The sequence below is a fragment of the Agelaius tricolor genome, unplaced genomic scaffold, assembly GCF_023055355.1.
Source record: "Agelaius tricolor isolate 1412-34295 unplaced genomic scaffold, bAgeTri1.0.p SCAF_36, whole genome shotgun sequence".
Lineage (NCBI taxonomy): Eukaryota > Metazoa > Chordata > Aves > Passeriformes > Icteridae > Agelaius > Agelaius tricolor.
In genome coordinates this window covers 1,164,794-1,183,731 of record NW_027269296.1, presented here as the reverse complement: position 1 = coordinate 1,183,731, position 18,938 = coordinate 1,164,794, and the positions used below count along the sequence as shown (strand labels likewise).

Genomic DNA, 18,938 nt, shown 5'->3' with positions numbered 1-18,938 from the left:
TTCATTTTGTCACATCAACCCTCTGTTACAAAATTTGTTTAATTTAGAGGGGCAGGCACTGATCTTTGGTCACTGTGAGCAGGGACAGGACTGAGGGAATGCCTGGAGCTGGCTCAGGGGGGTTTAGGTTGGATTTAGGGCAAGGTTCTGCCCCAGAGGGTGCTGGCACTGCCCAGGCTGCCCAGGGAATGGGCACAGCCCGAGGCTGCCAGAGCTGCAGGAGTGTTTGGACAATGCTCTAAGCACAAGTGGGGTTGTTGGGGTGTCTGTGCAGGGCCAGGAGCTGAATTTAATCATCCCTGTGGTCCCTTCCAGCTCAGGATATTCTGAGATTCTGAGAGCTCTGCTTCATTCTGTCTCCAGAACCTGGAGCTTTCCTTTTGTCCCTTGTGTAAGATTTTCCTCCTAGAACTTGTTAAAAACTCACCAGTGATTTTTCATGGTGTTCCAACACCCTCCAGTGCCAAAAGAAAGGAACAAAAGGGAGGGGGAATGGGATCCTTGGCTTGCAGAGTGCTCAGGCCTGGGCAGGGGGAGGGAGTGAGCAGCGCCAGCTCCCCGATTTAGCGGGGAAGACAAAGAGCAGAGCTCTGCTCTAGGGTTACAGCTGCCACCTGCTGCTCTGCCGGCCTTGTGACAACGGAGCTGCGGTGCTCACCTGTCACCGCTGGGACATGGGCAGGGACACGCACTCCCTGAGGCAAGGGCAGCTTTTATTGCCCAGTGTGGGATCTTTAGCTGCTCACAGTGACCCCGAGAAAAGTTCCAAAGTCTCTTTTCCCAGCCTGGCGCTTGAAGAAGGAGTCAGGGCTCTTCAGTTCTCGGTCTCAAGGTTGTTTATTGTTTCTTATCTATAAAGTTCTTTCTCCTGCCCTGCCGAGGTCCATCCAGCAGGACAGTTCCAGGCACTCTGCCTGCCCTGGGGCAGGGTTATGTCTTTATTCTAAAAACTACATCTACAATGTTTACAATTACCTTCCAATACCTATCACCCATGTTAGACACTGAGCTTCTACTCTAAACCAATCTGTCAGTGCCACCATCACAGCAGAAGATGGAGGCCAAGAAGAAGAAGGAGAAAGGCTGGACCTGCCCAGTTCCCTCCATCTTGCCTCCTGAACCCCCATACCAAAAACCCCAAATCTACTTTTCCACCCCATGATAACTTCACTATCATTCTACTTAATTTGTCATGGCTTGCAGATCTTCCTCTAAGGCTGGTAATTTGCTCCACAGGTCATAATCAAACCCACAGGGGCATTCTGGGCTCTGTGCCAGGGTCTCTGAGCCCCCTGCAGGGGTCTGGGCCATGCTGGGCAGCCAGAGGGATGTGCTGGGTTCCCACAGCCCAGAGCTCAGAGCTGCATTCAGAGAATGCTGAAGAGGAGAGCACTGCTGGGCACACGTGGCTTGCATGGGGAGACCTTTGGAGCAATGTTGAAATCCTGCTGTTTGTCTGGAAATGTTCCTAAAAGGAGGAGATGGAGAAAAGGAGGTTCTGGAGCAGCTGTTTGACACAAATGGATCTGTTTGGTTCTGAGCAGGGTGACCGTGTTCACAGGGTCTGAGGATGAGGGAAGAGAGGAGGATCTGACTCCATGTTTCAGAAGGCTGATTTATTATTTTATGATATATATTATATTGAAACTATACTAAAAGAAGAGAAGAAATGATTTCATCAGAAGGCTGGCAAAGAATAGAAAAGGAAAGAATGATAACAAAGGTTTGTGTCTGACTGAGACAGTCTGGACAGCTGGGCTGTGATTGGCCATGAATTAGAAACAACCACATGAGCCCAATCCCAGATGCACCTGTTGCATTCCACAGCAGCAGATAACCATTGGGTACATTTCGTTCCTGAGGCCTCTCAGCTTCTCAGGAGGAAGAATCCCAAGGAAAGGATTTTTCAGAAGATGGCAGTGAGGTCAGCAGGGATGACGTGTTCCTTGCTCCAATACAATTCAACAGCATCAACATTTCTTTCCAAGCTTTTCCAAAGAGAAGCAGCATGAGAAGGGATGATCTGTGTGTTAAATTTAGGAGGTGACTCATGAGACAAGAATCAATTTCCCTCAGCTCAGAACATCCAGGCCTCAAAAATCAATATTGACTAAGCCATGACGAAAGCAGGAAGTTGGGGATATTGCAGCAGGACAGGGCTCTCCTGCCTGTGATCTCTGGGCAGTGGAGCTGCTGGGAGGATGGGCTGGGGCTGCAATCATTCCTGCCTTTCGTTCAGGCAGGGGTAATGCAGCCCTGAAGGTGTTTAAGGGCCTGAAGGGGAGGTGGATGTCTCAGCTTGGGGACACTTTGCTTCTTTAGGCACCTCTGTGCATTCTAAAAATCCATTCCCAGGCTCTCCACCTGTCCTCCAGCAGGATGAGACATTTATTACAGTCTGGGCATGATCAGACCCCGTGGCAGGGCTTCTGCAGAGGGATTTGGAAAGGCTTTTAAAATAGAAAAGAACCTCATTTTAGCAGCAGATTCCAATGCTCTCCCAAGGGCCCCATCCCTTGCACACGACTCTGCCCATACTCATCCTCTGCTGGGGGTTGTGTTTCACAACACAACCCAAAATGTTGATTGTTCCCTGGGTGGCATCTCTGGGAGTGGTGTTGACACAGGATATGCAGCTCACAGGCAACTCTGAACAAGGTAATTGGCATCACTGCCTTTAAGTGCCTCTCCAGGGGGGTTTAGTGGAAAAAAATGATACCCCTGGTGTGTCCCAGTCCTTGGGAACAGCTCCAGGAGCTGCAGCATTTCTCTGTGTTGCTTTTTGGGGCACAGAGTACAGGAACCAGATCAAAGCACATTCCACAAAGCCTTTGGTGGTGAATGGAATGGAGGGAGCTCCCTGGGAATGTCCTGCTGGTCACTGCCCAAGCCATGCACGTATTTCAGTCTGTGATACCCTCACATTTCTTCAGCACACTTGGAATTTTGCCCTTTTGGCCTCACAGGGCTGTGGTCCTTCAGCAGTTGTTGGGGCTGGACCTTGGCCTGTAAAGTTTCTAAGACTATTCCTTTAATCCTGGGTTGAATCATCAAAAATCTTCACTTCATGAGCCTATGGCTTATTTGCAAAATCACCCCAAAGAAAGTGGAATTTCACCTTTAGCTTCAGCTTTCCTGGCCTGAGAAAAGCCCCAAGTGCATTTGGAGTGGGAGCAGCTGAATTTTACCCCAGGTCAGATTGGTCTCTTTGAGTAAATACTTCCCCATACCAGTCAAACCTTGCTTATTTCTGTAAATGCTTTCACTTCCCTAAAACCAATGTCCTCAGACACATTTTTTTCACCACAGCAGTGGAAATGAACAGGCTGAACTGTGCTTTCCTCTGAATGAAAAATAATCACCTCCTCTGGCCCCTGAATTAGAATTTACCTTCCTTTTGGTGCGGGTCCAAGTGCTCCAAGGATTTTGACTCCCAAAAAATGGTCATGGCAGCTCTGGAGGATGTGCCAGGAACAGGGAGCAGGGAGAGCTCCAGACCTCGCTGGGCTCCTCCGTGGATCACTGGTGCATGGATTGGGATTGGGATAAACTGGGACTGAGGGCTGAGCTGGGAGTGCTGCCATCCTCACATCCCTGCCTGCCTGGAGTGTGATCCCAGCTGCCCCATCCCTGGGGACCTCAGGGGAGGAAGAGAATGTGTGAATGTGCAGAGGAAGAAAGCTCAGAACTAGGGCAAGGCTGCATTAATCTGTGCTGAGATGAAAAAGGCTTTATCTTTGTACAGGTATTAAAAAAGGCTTTATCTTTGTACAAGTATTAAAAAGCACAGGGGACAGGGACAAATATCACAGAACTGCTGCATCAGGAGCTGTTACTCAGTTTCAATGACTCCTTTGAAGGCAAAGTCCATTCCAGGAAGGTGGAATATTCTTTTCCAAGTCATTTATCCAAGGATAGAACACCAGTAACTATTTACTTCTTTTACTGTACCGTGGTACATGAAATACTTCTAGGTTTGCATACCTGAATCTCTTCAAAGGGAGTTACATCTATCTTAGGTGTTGGTAAAGAGCACATAGAGTTTGTGAATTTTCCTAAATTTTCAGTAAACTGAAGCTGGGATGGAAAATTGAATCTTCACTGATCTTTTAAAGTAATCCAATTCATAATCAATTTGAGAACATGCTAGAAATAAAGACCTGTTGTTTAAGTGCAAAGGTACAGCATGGCAGTGTAACAAGGAGCAGTTCTATCAGTAAGGGCACCAAATGGAGCAATGTGACAATGGAGCAGTGTGACAATGGAGCAATGTGACAATGGAGCAGTGTGACAGTGGAGCAGTGTGACAATGGAACAGTGTGACAATGGAGCAGTGTGTGACAATGGAACAGTGTGACAATGGAGCAGTGTGACAATGGAACAGTGTGTGACAATGGAACAGTGTGACAATGGAACAGTGTGACAGCCCTGAGCTCTGTTCCTACAGCCAGGATCAGCTGTGGGTTTGCATTGCTTCTGGTCCATACAAGAAAACATCATCTGGATTTAAATACCATTAAGTCCTCCTAATAGAGTTCCGTGCTCTCCTCATCCCACTGCACTTTCAGGTCCAAATCCTTGAAGAGCATGGTGAGGGGAGTGGCGCTGTCGCTGTCGCGGCCGGGGCTGCTGGCTGGGGACACGCCGAGCTCTGTGCAGCCCGGCCCCTTCGCTGCTGGCAGCATTGGCGTGGCTGCGGTCGCCGGGAGCTGCGCTGGGGCCGCAGGGCGTGGGAAGGGCTCCGGCAGCTCCCAGTGTTCCCCGTGGCCCCCAGTCCGGAGCGAGAGCAGCAGAGGTGCCAGCAGCCCCTGCTGGGCAGCGTAGCCCGGGGCGGCTTTCCCCGCGGGCAGCGGCAGGGGCAGCGCTGCCTGCTGTCTGTAGCATCCTCCCTGTGCTGCCTGCTGTCTGTAGCATCCTCCCTGTGCTGCCTGCTGTCTGTAGCATCCTCCCTGCTCCAGCAGGGCCAGGGACAGCTGGGACAGCTCGGGACCCTCCAGCTCCTCGCTCTGCAGCAGCAGCGGGGTCTGCCCAGGGCTTCCCTGGATCACCACCGACTCCAGTCTGTCCCTGCTCTTCCACAGGCCCACCTTTGGCTGCTGCTCTTTGTAATCCCAGTGGCTGCAGCTCTTTCCCAGCACGTGGCTTCGGAGCTCTGCATCCTCAGAACGATCTGGAGAAGATTCCTTCAGCCTTTGCTCGGGCTGGGAGCTCCTGTCCGTGCCCTCCACGCACAGCCCGTAGGTCAGGGCCAGGCTGGAGCCGCCTGGGGCAGCAGCAATGCCCTGCTCAGCTTTCTGAGGAGTGTAGGCAGTGATGGGAGCTGGCATCTCCACCTGGCAGGGCTGAGGGGGCAGCTGCAGTGCTGGAACATCCACCTGCTGCTGGTAGGGACAGGAGGGCCGTGCTGGCTCCAGGGACCAGTCCAAGTGCTGGCTCATCTGGGCCAGCTGCACTTCAGGGATGAAAGGGGAAGGTTTGGAGAAGCTGAGGGGCTTTATGATGTGCTCCACTGTCAGTGTGAGAGGCTGGAACGATGGAATCCCTCTGAAGTCCTGGTGGAGTAGATAAAAGAGCACGAGTTATTCCCAAGAAGCTGTGACCTTGAGGGTTTGCTGTAGTTACTGCAGCATTTTCTTTGGAGAAGTGTCAGTAAAAGGCAGTGACAGCCACCAGGGATCTGCTCTGCTGACAAAAGAGCTCTGCTTTTTTTTCTTTTCTTTTCTGCTGGAAAATGACCATTCACAGGAACACAGGCATTTCTCAGTTTGTATTATCTGAGCAGCCTTGAAATATGAGGAAGAAAATCTCCTGCTTTCACTTTTGCAAGATTTGTCCTAAGCCCTGCAGCATGAAAGTAGCATGAAAATCCTTGAGCTCATCAGCATGAAACCCAATTCTGGCTGTGGGAGATGAGGGATAGGTGAGAATCCCAGGGTTTCAAGGGGAGCTGGGGATTTGGGATGCCTCAGGTTTAGCTGCCTAACCTGAGGGGCTCAGTTTGGGGCAGGTTCTGAGCACTTTAAAATACCAGTAACCTGCAGTGATTGCCTCGACCAAGCTCCTTAACCCTTTAAATGAAGGAGGGTGGGTTTAGATTGGATACTGGGGAGAAATGTTTTACTCAGAGAGTGCTGAGGCCCTGGCACAGAGCAGCTCATCCCCAGCAGTGTCCAAGGCCAGGCTGGACACTGGGGCTGGGAACACCTGGCACAGTGGCATGGACTAAATGAACTAAATGACCTTTCCAGCCCCAGGCAGGGCTGATTCTGTGATCTGCAAGCTGAGCTCGATCCCTGAGCATTTGCAGCAGTGGCTGAGGGCACTCACCAGGGCCCTGGGCTGGGCACTGCGCTGTTTGATGTATTTGTAGCTCACATAAGCAGTGGCAGCAAAAACCAGCCCAGCACAGAAGGCCAGGGCCACCAGACAGTAGAGAATCCACGTCTTGTCTGGGGAAAGAACAAGTGGAAAAAGAGCTGGATTAGAAAAATGTCACAATTAGCTAGGTGATGTCACAGGTTTAGTCTCACAGGAATTAATTTTTAAATTATTAAAATGTTCTGTGCTGAAAATCAAGGCATTTTGTGTATGCAATATCCCAGCTGGACTTTCCAGCTTTCAGCAGAGTTAACAGCCTCACCTGCCAGTGTTTTGACCCAAAACACCTGAGGTTTGCTCCTTCTCTGGAGCAGACAGATATAAACTGTCCCGTTGTATTCAGTGTCTGGGTCCAAGTTGGAAACTTCAAATTCTTTGTTGTGCTCATTTTTTGTCCACTGTTGAAAAGAAAGGTAAAATCTGTATTTGGGCAAGATGAAATTTTCTTCACTTCAGATTGCAAAATTCAGCATAAAATATTATTTACTAATGAGGTCTTACAGGGCTCTAATTATTCTGTGTGTATGGAACTCTGATTTTTTCTGAATCATATTTATATGATTTTGCTTTCCATTATTTCTGTATTTAATTCTGCATTTCAGTTTCTTAAGACTTGAACTTCTTAAGTAATTTTTAGCCACCAATGGTTTTATTTTTTGCTACTTATACAGTACTCTTAGAAAGTCCTTTGGGTTTAAGAAGAAAGCTTAAAGTTCCTGTTGTCCTGAGAGTCAAAGGCTCCAAGACTTTCCCTTGTACATCAGGAATCTCCCCCATCCTGTGTAAACTGAGATCCTTCCCCAGCTGATCTGAAATGGGATTTACAGCATCCCAGAGCCCGAGGCTGTGCTTTACCTGCTGCTGTGTCCTCTGGTTGAATATTGTCAGGTGATAATCCACAGCCCCAAATTTGCTGTAGATGTCCTCCACAGTGAGCGGCTGCTGGTCCTCCCCCCGCAGGGGCGTCAGGGGCGGCCGCACCAGGAACCTGATGGAGCGGGCGTGGGGGACGTGTTCCACCTGGGGGGCCCCTATGATGGCTGGAAAGGCACCACAGGCTCTGTCAGCTGTGCTGGCATCAGCTGATGTCAAACACAGCCCAGGCTCGCTGAAATGGCATTTCTGTTTGTCCAAAAGGTGTCTGAGCTGTGTGAGCACGGCAGGAGTCAGGACACTGCAGACAGAGCTGGTCTGCGGTTCTTGTCCCCAGGAATTCTCATCCCAGGCTTTTCCAGCTCCATGTTCCCTGTCCCTGTGCAGGGTGTCCTCCTTTGTGTGTATGTGAAATCCCACCACAGGCACTCAGGTAACAGCTGAGTGTTAAATCCCAGTTCCCGTCCTACACCACATTTACAGGGATTTGTGCCTGCGCTGGTCTCTGGTGTAGGCACACACTACACCCAGCACTGCAAAGAGCTTTAATCCAAGTTCTCACAGCTTTTTTGGTGCAAAGATCTGAAGGCTCTACACAACCACTGGCTGCTGATGCCACCTTGAATTATTCTTGGTGATTTTTCAGTGGGAAGTTTTAGCCACAGAGCCAGTGAGGCCCCCAAGGGCTGCGTTGTGTCTGCAGTAGGGCTCACTTTGGGCTTGGGACACCAAGTACCCACTGGAATGGATGCTTATCCCAATGTTCCCATTTCACAGCTGCAGGAACTCCCTGTCCCCAGGTTGCCCGTGATGTCCCTCACTCATTTCTCTGTTCTCTCACCAGCAGCTCTCCCTCCCATCACACCAGGCCTTTCCTTTCTCTGACCCCCAGCTCCCAGCTGGGACCCTGCCCATTTCTCATTCACCTCCTTGCCCAAAACACCAAACCTCCAAAGTGTCACTCCCCCCCAGCAGCACAGAGCCTTGCAGGTCTGCACGGTGGGGAAATGCTGCCCTGCAGGGGCAGGAGCTTTGGGAGCTGGTACTCACTCTCCTTGCGGGGCTCGAAGCGCTCGGAGCGCACCCAGCTGGAGGAGCAGCCCCGCGCCCGCACCCGCCCGTAGAAATGCTCTGTGAAGTTCTCTGTCTCCCTGCTGAGGTTGCAGAAGAGCTGGGTGATGCTCTGGCACTCCTGCTTGGTGAGCCAGGATTTCTCTCCATACCTGAGAACAGAACAAGGATTTGGAGTGGTTTGGTTGGACAGCAATGGAGGAAAATGGAATAGAGAGAAGGAAGTTGCTGAAGGCATGAGTAGCTCGGTAATGGAGCAAAGCAACCCAAGATGGAAAATATTTGCTTCAATGAGCATCATCCCCCACTTTGAATAATCCTGAAATATTCATAGGATTATATGAACCATTATATGAACCATAATACAGGAGAAACAGCAAAATCACCTTTTCTCTCTTGGCCCTTCTCTCTCTGAGACCCCTAGGAACAGCCCAAAAGAAGCAAACTTCACATACTGTTTGTACTGGACATCAAACACAGTGCCAGGGGGAATATCTGCCTCTGTTTCCCATGTCAGGATGTTCTCAAAGTTTGTGGAAGAAAATGCTGCACGTTTCAGACATGATGATCTCTCTGTAGTCCCAATACCTGGAGGAGCAGAGAAACTGGTATTAAAAAACCTCTTCTGACATCTCAGCCCTCAGATGAAAATGGATCTTGTGGTATTTTGCTAAAGCTGGGCTGAAAAGAAGGAGCTTGAGCAGAACAAGGCTTCAAACTGTGTTCACATCACACTCTTGCAGACAACTGACTCATCCCAAAGAAATCAGGAATTTATACAGAAAAGCCTCAAAAACGCAAATCAGAAAGAGAATCCTGGAATTTCTAGCTGGGTTTCTTTAAGAGCCTTTACATGGGTGGTAAAATAAGACCAATAATCTGTTTTCAAGCCCAGAATCAGGTCTGTGAATGTCTCTGCTCTCTGCCCCTGCTCAAGGAAGTGACATGCAGAGCTCAGTGTCACCTCCTGCAGATGTGGCTCCGTTCTCCTCTCGTGCTCCATGTTTTATTGGATGGAAAGTGCCTGTACAGTGTGACACCCAGTGTCTGGACTCTGGCCTGGGTGTGCCAGGGTGACAGCAAACAACTCAGCCCAGCTCCCTGCTTTCTGAGCCCTGCTGCTCTTCCCTTGGGGTCAGGAATGTCACCTGTCCCTGCAAACATGTCCCTGCACAGCAGGACCCCACCTTGGCCCCCCTGCAGCAAACTGGCTCTGAGCTGCTGCAGAAAAGTCCTCGAGGATTTTGTGTCTCTCTTACCATGAGAAAACACAGTGCAAATCTTTCCCAAGGCTGATCCACAAGAGTTTCTAACTTCAGGATTTATAAACTCTGAATTCAGATTATGGGCAGACCCTCAAAGGTAAAGCATTTATACATTATTCAGCTCTGGGTTTGTGGCACTGATGAGCACCTGGGGCATGTCAGGGCTTCAGCCTGCAGTGAACAATGAGAAAAATGATGAAAAAGTGAGCAATTGAAAATAGCACAGATGGGCAAACTGAGCACTGGGATGGAGCTGCCTTGGACAAGATCACATTGAGCAGAGATTATAAATCCCAGCTGGATCCTCGCTCCAGGCTTTCCCCCATGGAGCAGAGCTGAGTGTGAGCAGTTCAATCTGCTGGCTGCATGGAGGAGGGTTAGGCAGAGGGGCACAGATCCCCCCTCAGCCCTGTGTGTGGCATTTGGGCAGGAAGGTGGTGCAGAAATGGGCTGCTGGCTGCCCCAGATGTTGTCCTGACTTATCTGCAGCTCCACATTTGCCTCTGCCCATCCCAGGCTCAGCAGGAGCAGCAGTGGGGCTATGGAGGAGTGGGATCCCCTCTCTGAGCACCCTGAAAACTGAGTCAGAAATACCCTGATCTTATCAGGAGTAGGAAATCTGTCTTTCCACATTTATCCATGCTGGAACACTTATGCAAAGCAGCATAACACAAGCACAGTCAAGTGTGGGCAGGGGAAAACCAGGATATTTTACAGTGTGACAGTCCTTGGGCTGAGGAGTTCCACAGGGTGAGATGGCAGACACAGCAGATGAATGGCACGGCTGAATGCTGAAAAGCTGGGGTCTGGAAAGAGCAGGTTTATCCTTCATTCACCCAGCAGTGAGCTTGTCACCTCTGCAGTAGGATTCAATGGGTTTATAGGCTAGATCTACATTAGATATCAGGGAGAAATTGTTTGGGGAGGTCCTGGCACGGGGTGCCCAGAGCAGCTGGGGCTGCCCCATCTCTGGCAGTGCCCAAGGCCAGGCTGGGCAGGCTTGGAGCAGCCTGGGACAGGGGAATGGGTCCCTGCCCTGGCAGGGGTGGGATGAGATGAGCTTTAAGTCCCTTCCAACCCATCCACTCTACGATGACTCCCTCACTTTAAGATTCCATTATTTGGTTGTACCTCCTTTAAAATCAGGACTGTTGGTGTAATCATTTGTGCCTTTGCTGAAGACATGAGGAGACTGATCCAAAGCCCCCTGACACCAGGGAATGTCCTTCACTGCTGCAGGATTTGGGTCCTAGCACAGTGACAAACCCTTGGAAGTGACTGAATCTTCCCCTCTCCCTACTAATCCCTTAAGTGCCGAGCATACCAGCCACACATGGGAGTTACTACAAGGAGAGAGAAGAGAACTCAGAAGAAAACTCAGACAGCAGCTCATTCTCCAGGTGATAATTCAGGAAACAGGAGTGAAGTGCAGAGTCCAGTATCAAACAGAATCCCACAACCAGCGACAGCAGAGGAGAGCTCAGGACTTACCCAGCACCGAAACTCCAGCCAGGACGAGCAGAAATCCCTTCATGAATGACTCTGCAGGCTGGGCTGTGAGAGCAGGCAGCTGCTCCTGTGTGCAGGTGAATCACCTTTTGGCTGAATTCTCTCTTGCCAGGCCAGGTTGGATTTGTTGCTCAGTAACAGAGCAAAGCAGAGCTCCTGTCCTGCCTTCCCTGGCTCTGGGCTGCCCGGAGCCCTGCGCATGTGTGACACTGCAGAGTGACAGCAGGAGCACTTCTCTCCTCCAGTGCACACCTGACTGTACAAAGGTGCACGAGCCAGAGGCTGAGAAAATCCCCAGCTCCTGAAAAAGAGCCAAATACCTTTTTGCTGAGAGCTTCCTGCCTGAAAGCCCTCCCTGAGGTTCCTGGGGTTTGAGGTTTGCTTTTCTGGTGGAGTAACTTGAGCTTGTTACAACTCTAGACATTAAAACTCAGAGCTGTGCACCTGGTTGGTTCAATACCTGCTGCAAGCAGTGCACCTGTTTCCTCCAAAAGTACTCCTGAATACTTTCTTACAATGAAAGTCAACCAGAGCACTGGGGTTTTTCACCTGATGTGGGCAAGAGGTAGAAGAGTGGTGGCCTTTCCACAGGAGGAGCAGCTGCTGTCCCACAGCTTTTGGCAGGGACTATTGTACACCTACAATGTTTATTTTTGTGGCTGTTGTACAGTGTAAAGTTCTATTACTGAATCCACGTGATAAGACCTGGCAGTTTGAATGGACAGGAAGAAAGGGATACAGTCCCTTTTCCATAACGTGTGCAGCTTTTAGGGCGTTGTTATGTTTTCAAAATACAAACCCTGCGTGCTTCTGAACGCTGATTTCACTGCTCCATCCTTGTGGCCAAACATGTGATGGAATTCACAAACCCCTTCTGCTTCCCTCCTCATCTGTGGATTTCCTGATGCTGTTTCTGTTCCCTGCCCTGCCTGGTGTGGGAGGGCTCTGTGCCTGCAGCCCTGCCATGGGGCATCGCTGGCATTTTGTCTTTCTCAGCTCACCTGGACAAAGGCAGAGGCCTCAGGTTTGTTAGAGCAGACACACCTATCCACCAGTGTCTAATTAAGCACAGCTGTTTGTTAGGGTGTTTCCTGAACAGCCTGATAAAAGTATTTCTGTTTTCCCTTCCCTCACATCACTGCCTCACACTCCTGCTGCGTGATGGGGCAGAGCTGAGGGACCTTGGTGGGCACCTGAGCCTTCAGTTCTGACAATAGAACTTCAAACTTTACTTCTGCCCTTATTTCTAGCAAGGTGTCTCCTTTTGAACAGCCCAGGACACACCTCTCTGAATCTTTGGGGACCTGAAGATGTCCAAAACTCGACTTTCAAGCTTAAAATTAGGGTTTTATCTTCCAAATTCTCTCAAACTTTTGATTTCCTCCCAGTGTGTGGGGACTGCAGCAAACCTGGTGAGTGCTGGGCATGAACCCTCCATGTGTGGATGTGGCCCTGGGGACAGGGTGGGTTCCCAGTTGGACTCGATGATCCCCAAGGTGTTTTCCTAAGGAAATCATTCCCGAAATGATTCCCTGATGCTGTGATAACAGCTGGAGCAGCTGCTCTGGGAGAGGAGCACTGTGCTTTGGCCAGGACTGACCCTTGTGCAGAGGAAATCAGCTCTCAAGCCCTGCTGAAAGGAAATGAGGAGTTGGATGCTGCCATCACCTGGCCTGCAGCCTGTCCCTCTGCCCCTGGACAGGGCAAGAACTGATCCCAGGCTGAGTTTGCAGAGCTGGGACATGTCAAAAGCATTCTGTAGACATTGCTCAACTGCAGAGCTTCCTGTAAATCAAAGCCTGGGGGGTTTTCCTGGATTGCACAAGAAATTGGGTGGTGATTATGTGTGCATCATCTGTGTCTTTCCAAATGAACTGGAGGGATAACAATGCAGGATGAACCCAAGGACACTGCAGAGGAATAGTCCAGCTGGTGAATCCTTCCCCCACCTCTCCTTTGGCCTTCATTCAGGACCTCAGTGAGAACATCTTGCTGCAAAGCAGTTCCCACCCCCTCCTACCACCCCTCACTTCTTTTTTTCTGCTTCTCAAAAGATTTCAGCTTTCATACCCTCCATCAACAGCCTGCCCTCATCTGAGCCCTCTCCCTGAGTGCAGAGAATGGCTGGGGAGTGTTTTCCTCTTTCTTTTACTGCTTTGCTTTCCTGTGAGCCCTTTACACAAAGGCTCCTTTTGATACTGGAGTGTAAAATGCTTTCACAAGGACATGAGGTGATGGGACAAAGGTGATGACTGTAAACTGCCAGAGGGGAGATCTAGATTAGATACTGGACTGAAATCCTTCCCTTTGAGGGTGGGGAGGCCCTGGCACAGGGTGCCCAGAGCAGCTGGGGCTGCCCCTGGAGCCCTGGCAGTGCCAGGGACAGGCTTGGAGCCACCTGGGACAGTGGGAGGTGTCCCTGCCATGGCAGGGGTGCAGTGGGATGAACTTCAGGATCCCTTCCCACCAAACCATTCTGTGATTCTTTGTTCAGTAGTGACCAAAGTGACCTGGCTGGGAAGTCTCAGAATCCCACCCCAGCCCAGGATGGGGTCCTGTTTTATTAGAGGTAATTTTTTTTCAGGATGAGCTGCAGTCCCCCTTTGTAGCTCTGGAAAACAAAACCACGTACACATGGAGATTGATATCAAAATATCATTGCTCTCAGACATTCTGCACAGCAGAAGGAATTTCAGCTTCAATAAATATAAGATAAAAATAAATAAACAAGCATGCTGCACACTTTGGCTTTGGTTCCCTCTGTTGGAACACAGAAGGTGATTTCTGCAGGATGAGGTGGAGAACTCTTCATGCCACAAAAACCACATCTTGCTGAATGTCTCTGTAAGGAACTTCCACTCAAGCTCTGGACTTACAGGGAAGCAAAAGTGACACAAAGCAGTTCAAGATCTGCTCCAAATCCACGTGCAGGCACAACACTGCATTTTCTGGCCCTTGTTGTGAGGTGAGCCCCAGGCAGTGCCTGTTGGCTGGGTGGCCCCTCAGAGATGTCCCTGCCTCCCTCAGCCCTGGCTGAGCACCTTTTCAGAGGGACAGTGGCAGTACAGAGGTGACTTAGCAATAAAATGCACCTTTGTGTCCCTAAAGCCATTGCCTTGATAGGCCAGATATCAGTTTTTGTCTTTGTTCAAGGATCCTTACTCGGATATCTGGAGCTCTCCAGGATTTCCAGGCACTCCCCAGACCTGCTGGGCTCTTCAGATCCTTCCCAAGTAATGTGAGTGCTCGTAGCCAGGGAATTGCAGCTTTGGATCACCTTTTCCCTTTGTAATTGAAGTCCCCAAAGCATCACTGAGCACTGTGCACTCGGGAGGGGTCCCCTCTGTGAAGCTGTCACTGCCACAGTCACTGGCAATGCCTTCATCCTCTGCCAGCTGCAGTGTCCACAGGGGGATGAGCAGCTCCCTGCTGGGATCCTCCTGGAGCTGCAGATCGAGGATGCATTTCTGGTAACCCCTGCAGGAATGAGGAGCCTTCCTGGGGTTCAGCTCCTGGGCTTCAGCACCAATCCCCCCACGCAGGGGGTGAAGGGGGCTCATTCCCAGCCTCTCCTCCCTGTGTCCATCGTCCTGGCCCTGCTCTGGGGCACCTGGGAATGTCACCTCAGTGAGGGAGATCCTTTCCAAGGAGGAGCAGAGATACAGGGAGGGCTCCTCGTTAGCCTGGGACCCCGAGGTGTCCCCCTCACCCTTCCTCTCTGCAAAGAGGGTGAAACCCAGGGCTCTGAGGTCAAGCACAGATGCCACAGAGGGATCTCCAGATCCTGAATCCAGGCTGCTCTCCCCCAGAGCTGCTGGGCATGGCTGAGAGCTGAGACCTCTCTTTCGATACCGAGGCATTTCATGGTATGGGATCAAAGTGCTGCTGTCTTCCTCCTCCTCATCCTCTGACCACGATGATGACAGTGATGATGATGATGGGAAAGAAGCCATCCATAGCAGCTGGTGTCCTCCTAAAGCTCTGTTTGTCCTCCTTTGAGGCGCTGGCTTCTCTGAGCAGCTCAGATCGTCACTGCAGAATTCCTTTTCACCAAGCTCCACGTGGAAGGTTGGTCCAGCAGCTTTAAATTGAGAGAAATCCTACCAGGGAGAAGGAATCAAACAGTCAGCCTGTGATGCTTCCAAAAGAAAAATCTGCATGTCAGAAAGGTTATTTCAAAAATGGGAATTACAAATGCAAAACTGAGAAGTGCAGAACCCCCCACTCCTCCCCAGTTACCCTCTGAAAACCAGCAAGACTCTGGCTCAGGAGGGGACCTCAGAATTTGGGCCATACCAAAACCTGAGGCATCTTCCTTTGCTTGGCCTCCTGTTTCACCAGGCAGCAGATGAAGGGACTGGCCACAAAGATGGGGAGGACAAACAGAGGGATCACAACCAGAAGTGGGAACTTCCACTGTGCTGATGGAAAAGACAGAAATAATCTCTTGTGAGTGGTAATTTTATAGGAGTTATGGGCTCTACACTGACATACAATACTCAGAGTTTTCAGAAAACATTTCAGGCTTTTTTAAATGAAACTGTTTCTACAGAAAGCAGGAACCACTCACCAGAAAATCCAACCAGTCCCTTTAACAGGAAGTTGTTTTTTTTTTGTGGTGAAAACCTGATTTTAGTGGAAATCTTTGCCTTGCCCTCATCCCACTGAATGTCTCCCACATCCTTTCCTGAGAAGGGCCATACCTTTGTGGTTTAACAGCACACACACAGGCTGGGAGAATTCACTGTGCTTCAAGTCGATGCTTTCATAGAGAGCCCTGGCACTGAAGCAGTAATTGCCTCTGAGGGCAGTGGTGTTGATGGTCACTGTGTCCTTCCTGAAGTAACCCTCATATTTCTTCTGCTGAGAGACAAAGCAGAGGGTTGGAGAGGTGATTCTTTCATTTTTGGGGTGGTGTTTCTGTATCACCTCAGCCCATGGATCCCTTGTGTGACCCCATGTCTGACATCTCCCCCAGGGCCGATGGATCCAGGTGGGGATTGCAGCAGTGCTGGGCTCTGCTCTGCCAGGGAATGCTGCCAGTGGCACCTGCATTGGTTGTTTTAAACCTCAGGCCTTCAGACTGACTGTAGTGTAGCCTCCCCTTCCTGATAAAAACAGGGAACTACCAAAAAAATAAGGATGCATACACACACTTCTACTTTTGGTCTCTGGCTTTGGTTTAGCTCTGGTTTGGCTGGTTCATTTCCTCCAGGCCCTGGATCCAGTCCCTCTCTCTCTGCCCAGAACTTTGAAGCTTTTTCAGTTCCTCAATTTCATCTAAAAAGTGCCACTTGTACTGACCTTGTCTTCAGATCCTGCTTCCCAGAGGTTCAAGTCATACTTCCAGGTGAGGTTCTCCACACAGGTGGGCAGAGGGAAGGAGGCACTGACAAGGATGGAATTGTCCCTGACCTTCAGGGTCAGCACAGGGGGAGCCAGTTCCACTGCAATGGAGGGAGCAGCTGTGAGAGTGGGGCTGGCTTGGCTCTTACCTTCCTGCACTGATGGCTGGGCCTCACTTCCAGCTGTTATCTTGTGATAAGAGGGAAGCAAAGGACACCTCTTGATCTAAAATACCCCAGAGAGCCACTGGGACAGTGGCCACAGCCACAGAGGACACCTCTTTAACTAAAACACCCTTGGAGCCACTTTGCTCAGCTGATGAACAAATTCTGACACTTGCTACAAAATTCATCCTCAATGGTCCCAGCCTGTTACTGCTCCTGCTCACTCAAGTCTCTGCCATCCCTAAGGCTCCTGGCTGGCTGTGGGGTGTGGTCTGTGTGTCTGTGGGAATTCCTTCCATCCAGGCTGTCACCTGGCAGGCACTCACCATCTGAGTAGTAATCCTTGAACTGGGATTTCACCCAGGGCGACTGGGACCGGCCCCAAACCGCCTTCACCCGGGCCCGGACCTTAACGTAGAGGTTGGAGAGGGCACAGGTCAGATTGCAGGAGGGCCTGGGGATGTTTCTGCAGTGAGGAACCTTCCTCCATTTGTCCAGGCGATCCTGGCTGGAAGGAACAGCCACACCAAAACATGAAACACGTCCTGCTGGGATTTACAGAGCAAGAGAAGGAGGGGTTTGGGAGGGTGGGGAGCGAGTGGGGCTCAGAGTTTGGAACGTTTCCCACGTGGATGATGTTTTGTTTTGGTGGAAGGTCACTGATGATTAGGACACTCATTAATCAGGAGAGATGCCCAGTGGTTGTCCCTGTGCCCCCCCTTTTATCAGACACGGTTTGGAGCTCTTACCTTTCATACCTCACAGTGTAGGTCACATCTGGGGGAGAGCCTTCCCCTGGAGCCCAGGTCAAAATCATGGCAAAATCCTTGGACAGCAGGGTCACATTTTGAGGAGGGAGAAGTTGAACATGACCTGGTCCAAAGGGAAAATTATGTGAATGATTCAAAAGTATCTTTGGGGACAGGAAGTACCACTTGGTTCTCACTAAGGTGGTGTCAATATCTGAGGCTGAGCCTTTCATTAAAGGCTGGAAATTGGCTCTGGCAGCAGATGTGGTGCAATGTTTTCCTTGTCTCTCATAAAGCATCTTCATCTCAACAGCTTTTAGAATTAGGATTCACATTTCTATGAACAATATGTTTTATAATTTCCAATTGCTTTCCCTGTGCTCTCACTGCATTTCAGTGATTTACAACCCACAAACTCTGCCTGACTCCCTGGACAGGGCAGACATGGCTGTCCCATGCTTCTCATTCAATCCCAATCCTCCAAGGGCAGATCCTACCAGGAGTTCAGAGCTGCAGGTTTGTCCTGTATATTTTCCTGCCCCTCTTTTTTCCAGCAGATCACCATGTCCATCACTAGCCCTCAACAAGATACCTCCCACAGACAGATTTTAAACTGTCACTTCTTTACCACGGAATATTTCACTTTATGTGAGTCATTCCCATTTAAACTGATCCAAACTTCTCCCTCCTCCTACCAACAAAGCCATATAATGAAAAGTAACACTCAGGTGTTCACATACCTCGAGCCTGCTGCAGAAGACACAGAGCCACCAGGGCTCCCACCCTCCAGCCACACAGGACAGAGCAGAGCTTCCCATTTGTCATCAACGCTTTTCCTTGATCCATTCTCATCGTGTTTCCTGTGTGAATTCCAGAGGGTTGAGGAGCCCAGGAGCTGCACACATGCGCCCTGCCTCTCTTCCTGGTACAGCCCTGCACGTGTGCCTGGCAGAGGAGCAGGTGAGAGAGGCTTTTGGAGGACAGCAAAGGTGAAACTTGCAGCACTGCACCCTCCAGTGAGCCCTGGCACAGGGGAAGAGCTGCCTCATCTTGTGAGACACCTCAGTAAAACTCTGACCTTTGGTACTTACCTGCGTGGCTGTGAAATATTAATAGCATTTAAATGAAGTTCCAGTGCAGGAGGGAGCTATTCATAACCTAGCAACAAAAAATAAAAACAGCGGGAAGGGAGACTCTGCTAGCCTGGTGTTTACAGGAGATCAAAGAGTTGCTCTTAGTTTATGGTAGCACAATATTTTTTGGGAGTTAGGGAATGACTGCACTTTACAGCTGGGGGGGTAAAGTGCAGAGATAGGCCAGGGATCTGCCCCCTCCCATGTGGGCACACGAGAGGACCGGGATCTCTGCCACGCTGCCAAGTGCAGGGTGCCAGGCGTGTGCTTGGGATGGCTGTGCCACTGCAGGAAAGGGGGAAATCCCTGGGGCAGGGATTGTTTGGCACCTCAGCTCTCCTGCCTTCCATCACAGGCACCCAGGCCTGAGCCATCAGTGCAGGAATGGATCAGTGAATTCACCTCACAGGAGAGTTACAGCAGCTTGGACAAAGGGGTTTTCCCAGGTCT

At 50.3% G+C, this 18,938-nt stretch overlaps 2 protein-coding genes across 2 annotated transcripts; both read right to left on the bottom strand.

Annotated features, from left to right (window-relative positions):
• Window positions 1-4,526: 4,526 nt before the first annotated feature.
• IL22RA1 (interleukin 22 receptor subunit alpha 1) lies at window positions 4,527-11,121 on the bottom strand. Its single transcript, XM_071453022.1, has 8 exons — window positions 11,079-11,121; window positions 8,778-8,910; window positions 8,302-8,474; window positions 7,234-7,418; window positions 6,641-6,776; window positions 6,328-6,449; window positions 4,929-5,552; window positions 4,527-4,868 (listed from the first exon to the last, which is right to left on the bottom strand). The coding sequence occupies exons 1-8, from the start codon at window positions 11,119-11,121 to the stop codon at window positions 4,527-4,529; spliced, it is 1,758 nt and encodes a 585-aa protein (XP_071309123.1).
• A 2,936-nt stretch (window positions 11,122-14,057) lies between these two features.
• Window positions 14,058-18,207, bottom strand: IFNLR1 (interferon lambda receptor 1). Its single transcript, XM_071453428.1, has 7 exons — window positions 18,096-18,207; window positions 17,356-17,479; window positions 16,933-17,114; window positions 16,401-16,543; window positions 15,800-15,956; window positions 15,393-15,517; window positions 14,058-15,196 (listed from the first exon to the last, which is right to left on the bottom strand). Exons 1-7 carry the CDS (start codon window positions 18,205-18,207, stop codon window positions 14,315-14,317), a joined length of 1,725 nt encoding a protein of 574 aa, XP_071309529.1. The 3' UTR covers window positions 14,058-14,314.
• Window positions 18,208-18,938: the final 731 nt, after the last annotated feature.

Bases quoted from the DNA above. Each gene is read 5' to 3' on its own strand.
- IL22RA1 (XM_071453022.1), bottom strand. From the start codon at position 11,121: ATGAAGGGATTTCTGCTCGTCCTGGCTGGAGTTTCGGTGCTGG. The intron at 7,419-8,301 runs GTGAGTACCAGC...GTGCCTTTCCAG, and splicing joins CTTCGAGCCCCGCAAGGAGA to CCATCATAGGGGCCCCCCAG. The intron at 4,869-4,928 runs GCAGCACAGGGA...TACAGACAGCAG, and splicing joins GAGGATGCTACAGACAGCAG to GCAGCGCTGCCCCTGCCGCT.
- IFNLR1 (XM_071453428.1), bottom strand. From the start codon at position 18,207: ATGAGAATGGATCAAGGAAAAGCGTTGATGACAAATGGGAAGCTCTGC. The intron at 17,115-17,355 runs GTAAGAGCTCCA...TGTTCCTTCCAG, and splicing joins TACACTGTGAGGTATGAAAG to CCAGGATCGCCTGGACAAAT. The intron at 16,544-16,932 runs GTGAGTGCCTGC...CCTCCATTGCAG, and splicing joins CAAGGATTACTACTCAGATG to TGGAACTGGCTCCCCCTGTG.